The sequence below is a fragment of the Xiphophorus hellerii genome, chromosome 15 (genome assembly GCF_003331165.1).
Source record: "Xiphophorus hellerii strain 12219 chromosome 15, Xiphophorus_hellerii-4.1, whole genome shotgun sequence".
In the NCBI taxonomy this organism is placed as follows: Eukaryota; Metazoa; Chordata; class Actinopteri; order Cyprinodontiformes; family Poeciliidae; genus Xiphophorus; species Xiphophorus hellerii.
In genome coordinates this window covers 6609006-6623392 of record NC_045686.1, presented here as the reverse complement: position 1 = coordinate 6623392, position 14387 = coordinate 6609006, and the positions used below count along the sequence as shown (strand labels likewise).

General features: G+C 37.6%; 1 protein-coding gene and 1 long non-coding RNA gene across 2 annotated transcripts in view; one reads left to right on the top strand and one right to left on the bottom strand.

Moving 5' to 3' along the window:
• The window catches only part of sesn1 (sestrin 1), a 58554-nt gene extending 45648 nt beyond the window's left edge, over positions 1-12906 (bottom strand). The window contains exon 1 of the mRNA XM_032585880.1: positions 12607-12906. Coding sequence (XP_032441771.1) covers positions 12607-12876 — 270 coding nt within the window. The 5' untranslated portion in view covers positions 12877-12906. The remainder of the gene's footprint in view (positions 1-12606) is intronic.
• LOC116734480 (uncharacterized) lies at positions 2779-4112 on the top strand. Its single transcript, XR_004342227.1, has 2 exons — positions 2779-3294; positions 3656-4112. It is a non-coding gene; the product is annotated as an uncharacterized LOC116734480 (long non-coding RNA).
• Positions 12907-14387: the final 1481 nt, after the last annotated feature.

Genomic DNA, 14387 nt, shown 5'->3' with positions numbered 1-14387 from the left:
TCCAATTATTCCTACAAACAGATGCCTTAGTATGGTTACCTTTGTTCCTTTGAACTGTTTAAAAAAAGTCAGCTAATCATTCATTTGCTGGGAAATGGTGCTGGGTTTCTACCAGTTTTTCAGAGCTGGGACCGGATCTCAGTGGAAACAAAAAAACTGGTTCTTTGTAAGTACTAACACCAGCTAAACACATGAACCGGTTTGGTGGCGAATGTCCCTCAGTGACATGATCTATGTTATTATTTAAACACGGACATGTTTATTATGGGCCAAAGAAGCATTTTCATAATCTCAGTTGTGTGAAGAGTTGCGAAAAAAGCAAAAAAGCCCACAACCATGCACAAGCTGTGTCTCTCAGCAGCAAGAAAAACTAACAGCACATTGGCAGGCTGTCAGCTTATTTCTACATATTTTATCTGTATTCACAGGTGCTGCATGAGGATGAGTGAACATGTAATATAACATTGGGAACCTGAGATTCTTGACACTTGTTGTTGTAAAGTATGTTGGCGCTACAACGGGAATGGCATTCTGTCAAAAATGCAATAATAACAACTAGCCATCTGTAAAAGTCTCCTAGTAATCCCTGACTGACTGATTGTTTCCAGAAAAAAATAACTTTTTTTATGGGCAAGATGTTGGACAAAGAAAAATACTAAGTAAATGAATCCTCCAGCACTGTATTTCTATGCATTTGATACTGTAGTATACAACAAATTCTCCAGATGAGGCAGACTTCGAAGGACTTGAATGTGAACATTTTGTCGTATGCTGCATGTGTGCACGACTGTACTGACAAAGTTACATTGGTCTTATGCAAAGCTTTCAGGAATGTCTTGATGATATTACTTTTTCTCATGCAATGCTATGCAGACGATGAGCAATGGCTCACCTCAGAATGCTGAATGCTTGGAATGGCTTCACATTGCAGCAGACGCTGCTCTATCTTCTCATTTATTAAGCTAATAATGACTTAGAGCACTCGGACTGTAAATAACACTAAACTTTCAGCCCAAGATGGCTAGATATTCATCAGCTTGGTCATACACTGCTGAGGGATGGCATCCCATTTTTCAGAAAGCATTTGTGGCAGATCAATGTGACCGAGTTGGTCACTCTAGCATACACAGCATGCCCAAGCTAATCTCACAAGTGTCCAGTTTGGTGGAGGTCAGGACTAATGACAGGCTATTTGATCCTATCCACACACAAATTCTAGTAAGTAAGTATACTTTATTGATATAGCACCTTTCATGAACAAAATCACAAAGTGGTTTACAGAGTGCAAAAAAGGAACAAGTTAAACAGCTTCTCAAAAACAATAAGAGGTAAGTTTAACTAAAAGCTTTTCTAAATAGAAGTGTCATGAGCTGCTTTTTAAAGAATTCAACAAAGTCAGCCACACAGAAAGACAGGGTCAAGGCATTCCACGGCCTAGGGGCAGCTGCTTGAAAGGACAGGTCCAATTGAGTTTTAAACCAGGCCTTAGGAGACTACAGGAGGTTCTCAAGTGAGAAGACCGGAGGAATTAAAGGTCTGATGTTTATGGGAGCCTGTCCATTAAGAGCTCTTAAAGTCAGGGCTAACATTTTAAAACCAATCCAAAATTTGACAGGTACCCAATTCAGAGGATAAAACTGGTGTGTTGTGTTACTCATATAAGAAAACCACTTAAGAACAGTCCCTGAAAATCCTACCTCATTTTCAAGTTGAAGTGACAGAAGTTTGTGGTCGACTGTGTAAAAAGCTGAGCACAGATCCAATAACACCAATATATTATACTGACTAGAGTCTGCAGCCATCTTTATATCATTACACATCATTAAGGCAGCCTTTGTGCATCTTACAGAAACCAAACTGAATCTTATCCAGAGATTGATCTAGTCTACTCAGAAGTGCATTGGCACCACTCCGACCTCAAATTGGAGATATTCAACAACTTGGATTGTCTTGGCGCAACATCCCAGCATATTCCCCAAAGACAAACAACCATGCAGCCTGCTGAATGTTACATTAGCCAATCAAAAAGAGAAATGACAGAAACATGAAGGGGAATCAAAAATATCTAAGATAAAACAACCAGAAAATCCAATGGATGTCAGAGTCATTCTTTTGTATTTTTTTTGTTAAAAGAAGTCTACAACCATCACTATTGCTTCTTTCTCGTCCACCATGTTTATTTACTCTTAATTCAGGTTCAATATCAAGAGGTTTTGTCTGGCATCTGAATGTTTGTGAGTGAAATCTGTTTGTGTGGTGTGTTTCTGTGTGGCTGAGCACCACACACTGTAGGACCAAACTTGTTGTATATAATTTTTTTAATCATCATTTGTGGGGTCTTTCAAGTTGTGAAAAATCAACCGACAATTTTAAAATTGTGCTGTGTGAACCAGGCATTACACATCCCAATATATGTCATCGGATAAGAAACAGCGTGATAGCAGCTGAAATTCACACATATGACTCATGTTGACATGTTTTCTTTTTAAAATATGGCATAAGCTGATGTTTGCATGGAGAAATGTGGGTCTACAATTTGTACCAGGATTCATGAATGTTTATATCAAAAACGAATTTTGTGAAAAGCATAAAAAATGTACTTCTAAATGATACAACACATCCAGACTGGATTCACACATATCATCTTTGATGCATGCTAAAATAAAAAGTGTGTTTTTTTTCTTATGTTTCAGATGCTTTTTTAAGATACAAAGTGCTAAAAGATTGTGACAACTGATTTGCGACAGTCGTCACTTCGCTGTAAATATGGCTGTCAAAAGTAAGTGCGGTTGTGAAATGGTACCAAACAACTCCAAACATAAATGTGCCTGTCCAGATTTAGGCCAGACATGTTGGTTGACCTGCAGGAGTGTGTAAACACCACATGTCAATCACATACACAGACATAAAACTCTGAGTCAGCCTGTCTCCACCACGTACGCTCCAACTTAGGAGTAAAAGAGCCAGGGTCAGAGGTGAATATCTGTGGGAATGCAGACGTCCTGCGGCGCTGGAACTGTCACCGCTCTGAGAAACTGGTCTGTAACATAAATAATCACACAGTGATCAGCCTGGGACAATACTCTCGAGGAGAGAGCACAATACCCTCCACCCCAAGGCAACCGGGCCTGAAACAATACCGCACAGGCTAAAACAACATCCCAGCCAGTTCTGAGCCGACTCTGGGGTTTGGGTAAGGCTCGAAGCAACAACGCTCGGCAAGCAGCACCACACAATGACTGCATTGGGAAATGATCCATCAGGAGCTGACGCAGATCAATTCAAGCCTAAAATGTGTGAGGTCTTTCCAAGAATTTATGGGGTTTATGAATCTTAAAGGATCTGTGGATATTTTCAATGTTTGGAACATGTTTTTTGCAACCAGTGAAGAATTTACAAACCACTTCGATGGTACATTACTGGTGGCACTGGGAAGAAAAGAAGCTCCACTAATTTATAGTTAAATAAATTGTCAACTTTAAACATTGTGACATTTTTTGCCAGGTTTGCTTGCTAAATGACTTTGAATCTAAGAATTACCGCTATTAATCTATTTTGAGTTAAAATACACCAGCTCTCAACATGGATCTCTCCATTTTAACACTTGTCTAGGAAAGAGCAAATGCTCACTAATATTTTTGTTTGTGTATTCCAGATGGTTAAGCATGATGTTGAACCTCTGACTGAGGCCTGGACCGCAGCCACCAGGCTATTCATGCTTTGCGACCTGATCCACAGATGCCCTTTAAATCCTGCATGCTCACTGCTATAAACCTCTCAAGTAGTGTAAACACAGACACACACGTTTAAAACAGGCTGTCCAGTACACAAATAAACATACAGGAAAAGTCACATCGCTTACTGGACAGACGCCCGGTGACCAGGACGGGAGGAAAAAATTATAATCATGCAATGCATTGCATGCATTCAGCTCAGGTTATGGAAAATTCCCAGTAAGTACCAACTGGAGAGGGAAGCTTGAAGTAGTGCAAAAACTGGTGTAGAGCGCCCTCCTGTGACGGAACAGTTGAACTAGGAATGCTGGGTGATGAAACCACTCAACAACCAATTACGCTTTCATGGCGTAAAAGGATCAGCAATAAAGTGGAGAATAAAAGGGAAGTATTGATTTTTTTTTCTTAATGATAAATCCACTAGCCAATACCTCTCATAAATCATTTAAGACCCCAATCAAATTTGTTCTGAACAGATGGCACTTAAGCTCATAGGAGAAAAGTGTCAGAGACTCACAGACTAATGCAAGTGAGGTTATATAAAGCAGCTTTTATATATTAGGTCATTTTATTGGGGGTTATTGATACAAGTGTACATCTACATTTAGATAAATAAGTGGCAAAGCATCTCTGATGCTCCTAACAGACAACACTCACTAGAGAGCAGAAAGGCTACTCAAGAAGGAGATAAAAGCAAGATTTGTAAATGTTTAAAACAAATGCAAAAGATTTAAATAGCAGAGGCAAGTGTGGAAAGATGGGCCCCTCAGTCACAACCAGAACAACATAGGGAATCCTTCCCATTATAACAGATTCGAACTGCATTTTCACAGCTAAGTATTGTAAGTACATTATTGTAAAACTACATCTCTCAGCCATTGGAAACAATATTAATACACTCAAAATGGTGGTTGAATGCACTGATTTATATAAACACGTGCTGCTTTGATCACCTCCTTCAATGCACATTTGCAGATTCTTCCATAAATCAAACAAACTAAACACTGGGTCATTTAAATAACCTGGGGCAGGTCCTTGTCCATAATCCAACCTTAGTTTTAGTCCAATTGGTTGATTTTTATTTTAGTGTTTATATCCCTAAATATTTCCACACTTTATGGCATTAGAGATTATGGATCAACATAAAGTAGTTTATAATTGTTAATTAGTTAATGTTGCAAGAGAAACACAAACGCAGCCATTAAAATATGTTTAAAGACCATGTATGGTAATCTGATCAAGCTGATAAAAAAAAATACTGTATTCATCTTATTAAAAATTAAAACTAATTTTCTTTTGTTTCCGTTGGTTAAAAAGAGAGACATATCTGCAATGGTTAAGATTCTTTAGTGTATTGAAAAACAATAGCACTGGGTCAGGCAGCTCTTATCGGGTGCTGGTATTTTTCCACTACAGATTACAAACTGGAATACAGTCCAAGACTGAGTTTGTTCCACCCCCACTTCTTTGCTTTTAATGCTTCCATTCATTTAAACCTAATCGCTTTAATAGTTCCAGATTAATAAAATAGAATTTTAAAAAATGATCAAATTTATTAAAGTGTCATAATGTTTCAATAAATGTTTGATAGCACTTTGATCCAACTGCATATTCAAGAGCCCCACCTTCCAGTCAGTGCAGTTAGCTGCTGGTTGCACACTCAAGGCAAGAAACGAGGGGGGTGCAAGTGGGAAATGTGCAACTAGGTCACTGTCAATCCTGTTGCAACCATAAATACATGATTTTAAAAAAGCATATTTCTTTCTTCTTTTTTTAAAGATAAAGCGATAATGTTCTGCTGAGAAACAAACATCAATTTTTCTACCCGTTTCTGTCAGTTAGCATCAACAGTTTTCATTTAACTGAATTATTTATTGTTTGTATTGATCTGTCACAGAAGGAGGGTTGACTGGATGTTTGCTGTGAGCATAAGCATGAAATAAACAGTCGTCATGGTACCAGCGCGATGAGGTGCAATGACGGGGTCTGCTGGCTGGCACTTGGCACGGTAGCTCTTGGGGTGGGGGTGCTGGCTGGCTCCCGATTATTTCTGGCTGTGCTATTCAAGAGCTAAAAGTGGGGGTGGAAAGAAAGGGAAGGAGATGGAAGGAAGTGTAATAGAGAATGTGACGAAACAAACTGAATTAATAAGGGACACACACAAAAAAGAAGATGTACACAAATCAGGGCACATCCAGGATAACCTCTATTTTTCACGTGCGGTTAAAGGTTAAAGGTTAAAGATTACACGTGGAGCTCCACTGGAAAAGTGCCAGTAAAATCAGCTGAAAGGCCAACACTGAAATCATTCAAATTATGAACATCCTAGACGGTACACAGACACAAAGCCAGACAAATCTGACAACCACCCACCAAGCTCCAATCATCACACTGTTCAACCTCTCTACCCAGCTGGCAGGCAGCAGTAAATCCGCAGCTTTATTCCTCTATCACGTCCTCCATGTCTTTAGAGCGTTTCACTGTAAAGTCACTGTGCTAAAGGTCACTGCTGCTGCTTTCTGCCCTGTTCTCACCATACAGTCTGTCTGTCCTCGGACATCCAGATAAAGCAGTGCATACATCATCTTCTTTTTTATTTTTACTACTTATTTAAGGCAAGGTAAAGTTGTAAAGATATAATTTAATGGAATAATTGTGTTAAAAGCATATACAGTTATCTTCAGCAGTATGTCGACTTAAAAGGTTATAAATCAGGACTGAATAAAGGGTAAAACTAACAAGTATACATATTGCATCAAAACAGTCCCACGCAAGTCCAATAATTCAAATACTGAGATTGGGGATGAGTCTTGAGATTTGATTTACTGTGCAACTATGATCTCTAAAAATAAAAATGTACAGGACTGAACATGCAAAGTTAGTCAAAGTTGTGAATTTACAGCTGTCTGTGATACAAACTAAATGTTTGAAAAAAGAAAAATATGTCACAAGAAACCATTTTTACACGAATAATGTTTTAACAGTGAAGCTCAGCTTAGACTGGAATATATTTCTAGTGATTTTATTGTAGTGCTTAAAGTGGTTCAGATCCTGTTTCACCGGTTAACAGCCCATTCAACGAGGGTATTTACCTACACATTGTAGGTCTCCAGCACTTCCTGCCCCCCGCCTCCCCACCACTATATTTTTATCTTTAAAAAGTAAACAGCAGACCTGAAGGGGTGAAAAGAAACTGTTGGTCTGTCCAAACCAAAAAGATTGTAAGGTGTAAAGATTGTCATAATTTATGTATAATTACTAATTAAAAATACTAAAATTTACATTTTTGGACTAAGATAGCTCTAATAATAAAACACAGGACTCAAAATTAATAAACTTTTTCTCTTTTCTCTTATAATTAACATAGAGAAATAATGCTGAACCAACACATGCCAAATTTTTAAAAAGATTTTCATTTACAGTCATAGATTTCTTCAAGTGTATATATTTATTTATATATTTAGATGTATTTTTTTAGATTCCACTTCCGATTTCCATTTGCTTACCTCCTGCTTATTTTATAGACAAATAAAACTAATGTTTATAACTCCACAGTCTAAAAAGTGCAAACATAGTGAGCTTCCGATCCCCGTGTTCATCAGTTCAGAGTTCATGGTTAAAAATCGTTGCTAAACTCGCCGAAGCAGACATATATGAAGGCATTCACACCAACTAACACAAACAGTGCACAAGCAAAGTCAAAGATAGAGACTTAGAATGTTTACATTTGTGCTTAGCAGCAAGTCATAAAGAAAAACTAGGTTTTCCGTCTCTGTGGGGGTAAACAAGTGCTTAAACTGTTCTCTAAACAAATGATGCCCTTTACAAGTGGACTCTGATCCTGCCTTCGCAGAAAAGCCATTCTACATCTGCCCACACTCCTGTCTGTCAAGGCTGTCAAGTCAGGTTTATTTGTGCAGCCTAAAAACAGATATAACAGTGACTGTTCCAGAAATCAAAGTGCAGAAAATCAAACTAATCCACATCTAAACCTTATGCAACAGAGTCAAAGAATTCAGTAGGCTATAAGCTACCAAGCAACACTAATGCTAAAGGTTGTCAACTGGGTGCTGGAAGAGCGGGAACATGAAGAGTGTTCAATCACACATATTTCAGTCCTAACACCCAAGTTCAAAGGCAGGGCATGCCCTTTAAATCACTTACAACAGATGCTTCGTTTTTCATCTTTCATAAATAAGTCAGACATTTAAAAAAAAAAGAATTTTAAGTCATCCGTATGTGATGGAAGCTCAGAGAGCCTGGAGGTTCACATGTGTTCTGGGCTATTCTGGGAAGAGGTCAAATTCAGCCGACCAGTCCACTTTATTGTTAGCATTTATTACTGGGACTGCTTAGTCATTATTAATAACTTTAATTAGTTGAATAGGTTTTTCTTATGTGTTGATAAGAATGTGTGAGGTTGAGAGTTTTAGTCTTCAAAAACAAACTCAAAACTCCATATTTACACACTACATTGAAAGTGAAGTTATGTTACAGTTACTGAAAACGAAATCTAAATTATGTAAATGTACCTTATTTTCCCATATAGGTATCCCGAAAACTCTTGATATATTTCTAGCTTTTTGTCTTTGCAAGTATCTCTTTCGTGCCCTAACAAAAAGCACTGAGATGTAACTCTACACCTTTGGTTCATCTTATTTACACAAACTGAATGTGCAAATCAGCCCCACAGCTATCTAGTCTTCAACTCAAAACTCTTCAGCCTGAAAAGGTTAGCAAACAGCTGATGGTGTGCTGTAATGCTAACTTGTTCTCTTGAAAAGTTTCACTTTCAGATTCATGATATGTTTTCCTTACATAATTGGTTCTAGGTGCTGTTAAGCTTATGCTAAATACAGATAATAAGAAAAAGGATTAGGGTAAAGAATGACCCCAGAAAACTACCTTGTTACCCCAAACTAATATTTTCACTGGAGGATTTGCTCTTTCTGGCTCCATGTGAAACCAAAACTTAGTCTGTCATTGAAAGTCCAGTAAAGTTTATGTTAACAGAAAATATGCACCAAACATGAGTCTGAACTGGGATTGCCAACACAAGATGTTAGTAATATTAAAGCAAATGTTTAGCATGATCCTTTCAAAAAGCTCCATGTCATAGGTTTACAGTAATATCATGTAGTACCCCCAACTAAGCTCTGTTTCTAGAGGCAAATTTATACCAAAAGTATTTGTTTTTTAACCTCTGTATGATATGAAAATTAAACAGTGGTGAAGGATGATCCAGAAAACTTCCATGGCTTCTGGAAAAATAAAAGTAAATTTGCTGTCTAATGTATAATGTATGGCAAAATACTTTCTTAACTCCATCTGCCAATTTTCCTGATATTTTTATTTCTGAAATGTTGATGTGGAAAAGAGTATGGGAATTAGAAAAAAAAATCTGCAAGGAAACAGGATGATTTTGGGAAGGCATCTCTTACTTTAAGTACAGGCAAGTTGGTAAACACACCATCACTTACGCTCCTGTATGAACCAGATGAGTTAGGCTCAGTAAAGAGCCTGACACTGACAGCATCTTCCTGCGCTCACCATCAAACTGCACTGATAAGCAATTTTGACCCTTGTTCCTTTCAGCAGACCCTCACACATTGACAGTTTATGTAGAACCTGACCCCTTGTTAAACAACCTACACAACAACCCTATTTTTGCATCTGACCCTGTGAACCCTGACCTCTGTTACTCAGCAACATTACAGCAAAGCAGCATTTCAAACTCTAAAGCTTCCAGAGCCAATGCAATGATGCAGTTGTTCTATAATGTAAAATGACATCTGAAAAGCATGCCATGCCCCTTAAACAACAATCTGCTTTCAAAAGTTGCATAATTCTGAAACAGACTTCACCTGTTTGCAATTTATTTTCATTATAAATAAATGTGTTCTGTGAAAGTTTCATGGGTTTGTTAGAGAACATTAGATGCATAAATATACATGTACCGTATTGTGTTTATTACCTTGTGTTCTAACTGCAAGCTTGCTATTTCCATGAAGTTAAATCTCTCAAAATGAGCCTTTTCTTAGATGTTTTTCCACCTCCACTAATGTAAAAAGACATTAGCTTTTTCCACAGTTGATAGAACACATTAAGGAGCAAGAAATAGCAGAAAATTGCTTGAAGCCTAAGTTTTATGAGCTAAGTACATTACTCTCCCCTAGCAGGGGGCCTTCCTGTGCTAGAGGACATCAGAAAAAAACTTTTTTTTTTAGATTTTGTCTTTAATAGAGGATCTGCTGGAATTAAAGGGACTGTCTGTGTCATGTACCATATTTGAGTCCCTTATAATTCATTTAAGTGTGAGAACGGTGCATGCTTTGTGTGTACGTGGAAAAGGTATTAATACATGAAAATCAGAACACTCTGAGATGTACTTCCACTAGGCTCATAAATGCGCTCTTTGGCAAGCGTCGTGCAAATGCAGCTTAGCATAATTCAAAAATACCAGACGGCATGTACTGTGGCGCACCGCTAAAACCCTCAAAGCGGCTTTCTCCCCATCTTTCAGCTCTCTGCCCCTCTCCTCCGTCTTCAGAAAACACTTCCGCGCAAACAAGAATCCTGCCACAGTCGAGCGGCCTATTTCCTATGAAAAACAAACATGCCCCGGCCACCTAAAAGTAGAGTTTGTTTGCTGCTGGAGGACTTATTCATTAGAACAGAATGAAACAAACTTAACCCGGAATTCAGAATATAAATAAATAAATGATTTAAATGAAAACCTTTAATTGTAGAGCTCCTAGGGATCAGAAGACAGCTGAACTCATGGACATGACACAAACAATATCTATTTCAGCAACGGACAAAAAAAAACAAAACACTCATGGCCATTTTGGTGCTTTCCATATAACCTGGCGCACCAGCAGGTCTGTAACACTGACACACGAGGAATGTTCTTCGTAGAAACTTTGTTTTAAAAGAGGAATGCAGTTTAAGCAAATAGTATCAAAAATAGAGAGTGACAGGTTGGAGGATTATAAGCAAAAAGTAACCAGTCACATTAGTCAGTGAAAAGTTGCTCCCTGTGTGAACTCTTACTGCAGTATAAACCAGTAAGTACAAGGCAAGGCATGTGTATAGCACCATTCATACAAAAATTAAAAAAAAATCCTTTGTAGCACAAAGTACCACATAAAACCAAAAAAAGATATAAGACATAATCACATCAAACAAAACATTAAAATGATAATCAAGTCACTAAGTAAGACTAAAATATGATAAAGACGATAAAGAAATCTTTGACTTTTACGGTTAAGTTGCTGTAAACCGTAATGAACACTAATTGATCTGAACATTTTTGTTTTGCCTGTAAACACGCAGCATGAAGCCAAGAAAGTTGGATTCACACATGAATGCGAACTTGCAAGAATGCAGCAGCTTTAAAAGGTAAGACTACATCTGCTGTTTGACAATAAAAGCAAAATACAAGAAGATATGTATACTGTCAATATATGATAGAAAACAGTGACAGACTGTGCTGGTTGGAAAACAAAAGTAAGATACAAGAAAAAAAAGATGATAATTTTAGGAGATGTGCTTATAAATGATATCTTAACGAATATAATTCTCTTTACAGATTCAGTTTAATGACTTTTGCTGGTAGAAAATCCTACATATACTTATGCATACAATTTGTGGTACACTATCAGTTCTGTCTAAATGCACCCAAAACAAGACTTAGTTCTGAGTTCAGTTCAAACAGCCTTAAACTATGTTTAATATGTTATAATCCCATGTTGAATTAGCCTACAGATTATGATATCACATAATCTTTACAAGCTGATCTTCAGTTTCTATACATCTGTGCAATGTGTTTTTTTTCTCTACATTCACTCATTTTAATATGGGTAATTTTTCCATATTACTGCCCTCATCAACATATTTAATTATCAAAATCTGAACATAAAATAAAGTTCTGACTAAACACAAACCATCCATCCATCCATCTGTTTTCTAACATCTTTATCCCTAGTCCCTAGGAGGGGTGCTGGTGCCTATCTCCAGCTAACGTTCCGGGCGAGAGGCGGTGTACACCCTGGACAGGTCGCATAAACACAAACACAAACCTGAAAAGTTTATATTTTTAACTGTGACAACTTTAAATGCGCTAACCCAAAGGAATTCACTTCTGATTAAATCCAGATTAAATCACATTTGAGGGTAAATATCATGTCTCCTAAAACAGCAAAACTGTTTCTAAGTTTACACTTTTTATTCACTCATGACTAAAGTGCTGTCATTTTAATCAAGAGTGACTCTTTAAGTGTTTTATGTAAAATAGGAGAGTTCAAAGCAATCAAAACATTTTAACTCATGAATGTGGTCTTTTGTACCCGGCCATGCACATACACTCCACTGTATGCAATGTATGCAAACCACCTCAAATGTTGGCACTGTCAGCACCTTCGTATTAAGTTTTGTTACACTTTTGCTCTGTGAACCAATACATTTATTTAATTTTCTTTTTTACAAAACTACATTAAACAAAATACTACATACTAAACCTAAAGCAAGTAGTATTTATTTTCTTTCCAGGCAAAGATCATTGACTGGAGTAGGTTTTTTTTCTGGTGTTGTGGTTTCTTTTAATTTAAATTGTGGATAAGCTCTGGTGCACCAAAATACTCACCTCTTGAGAAAATTAAAGAATAAAAGGAAAACGGTGCTTTGTAGTGCTACTGAAAACATTGACGACTCTCACAAAAACATATTGTAGTCTTGCAGAGCGTTGACTAAACCACAATGTTTGCAATGCTTATTAAGAGGTGAGGAAAGGAGGATGACAGGTGGCAGCAGCAACAGTGAAACAAACACTGCAGAATAATAAAAAGTTTATCAGGCTTGTCATATCTCTTACCTGGATGTCTCGCAGGAGCTGAGTGCAGCGCCCTCTGACATCTTCAAAAGGGCACCGTCTGGAGAGCATGAGAAGGTGAACCAGGATGTCGTTCAGGTCGCTGTTGGAAGAGCTTCCTGGGGTGGGGGTTGCGGCCTTTATGGGTTCGATGGCTTCCACTTTCCTCATGACCTCCTGGCAGATGAACTCCATCGCTTCAGCTCTGGAGGAGGCATCCCGGCTGCCCAGCCCATCCCATCTCCCCAAAGACTCCTGATGCTGCATCTCCATCACTTTATATAGGACTAATGCTTTTGCTGCCTTACAACAGGCTGAAAACAAGATATTAGACGTGTTTATATTTATTTGGTTGTTAATTATTAGTATCAATAATATAACTTTCGATTAGTTCTATTACTCAGTGTAAACATGAATAAAATAAAAAAATCAAAGCAAAATATGTTAAACTGAATTTTAAGGAAGAGGTTCTCGCTGTACAAATAGCTTGAGTACTACCAGTACCGTGGTAATACGGTATTTACACAAAAATGTACAACAGGGTCTAATGCTTGATGAGAGAAAAGCAACAATTACTTGTAATTTTACTAAATTAATGCAACATACTATAAATGAGTTACACTAAAGTAGTGGTGCTACATTTATTCATTATTTCAATGTCAATACATATACAGTACAAATCTATATTAAACACTCAGAAACTTCAATAGCTCTTTTCAAACACAGAATATTAAACTACTTTGTCAACATGTTGTTCAAAGAGTAAAACAAGTGCATAGGTTGACGTTAGCTGGTTTATTAGTCTGACTATCTGGGGATAGACAGTGCTCCATTACTTTTCAGAACATTAGCATATTTTGTGACTGGAAATATTTTTAAATCAGCCAAATTTGTATTTACAGTAAGCAAGGGAAATGATAGAAACCGTCTATTTAGCTAGCTGACTGGCAGTGTCCAGCAACAGGTGAAGGAGGGGCAGCACTGTGAACTGTGGCAACTTATTAAAAATAACTTTAAACAGTAGTACCAGCGTATGGGAACCTTTAGTGTACTTCGTATACATGCCCAAACATGTTAAACATTTCTGTTCACTGTTAGTATTTCAATGTTAACATAGAGTGAGACTCTCCTGCTGGCCCGAATCCAATTCATTAAGCATCATAAAAACGTTTACTGGAAGATGTTTATCACCATTTGGTCCATAATAAGAAAACTCGCTCAAAATTCTTTATCGGGCTATTTTAGACGATGAAGATTACGCAACAAAAACATAATAGGACTTATACCTGTCTGTATCATCAATCATGTTGCAAATCTTTCATCAGACTTGTAATTTAAATTAAACAGATCATTTTAAATCATAATTTATACCAAACTATGCATTTCATCCCAATTTATTTTCTCATTTTCGCGTATTATTCGGGTCCATTCAGTCTGTCTGGGTGCCTCTGCCGTTCATGTCAGTGTTTTCAAGCTGACCGTTAACAAAAACAACCAGTAAAGTACAACAAAAACTGCGGTGAGGTAAAATGCCCCATGTACTAAACCGTCACCGGGAGTCAAAAAGAAAGAGTGTCAGTAACAAATACTCACTTTGTACACATTCTTCGGTGCAGCTTTACCGCTACTTTACACCTTGACTGTCAGCACTGACCAGACTCCCAGGGCAGGAATGATAAGAGGTAGCAACTTGAAGGGGAGGAACGCCTGTGCTGAACATTTGACAGGCGGAAGATTTCAACCAATCAGCGTACGTATACACCACTCTAGGGCGTTACCTTTAG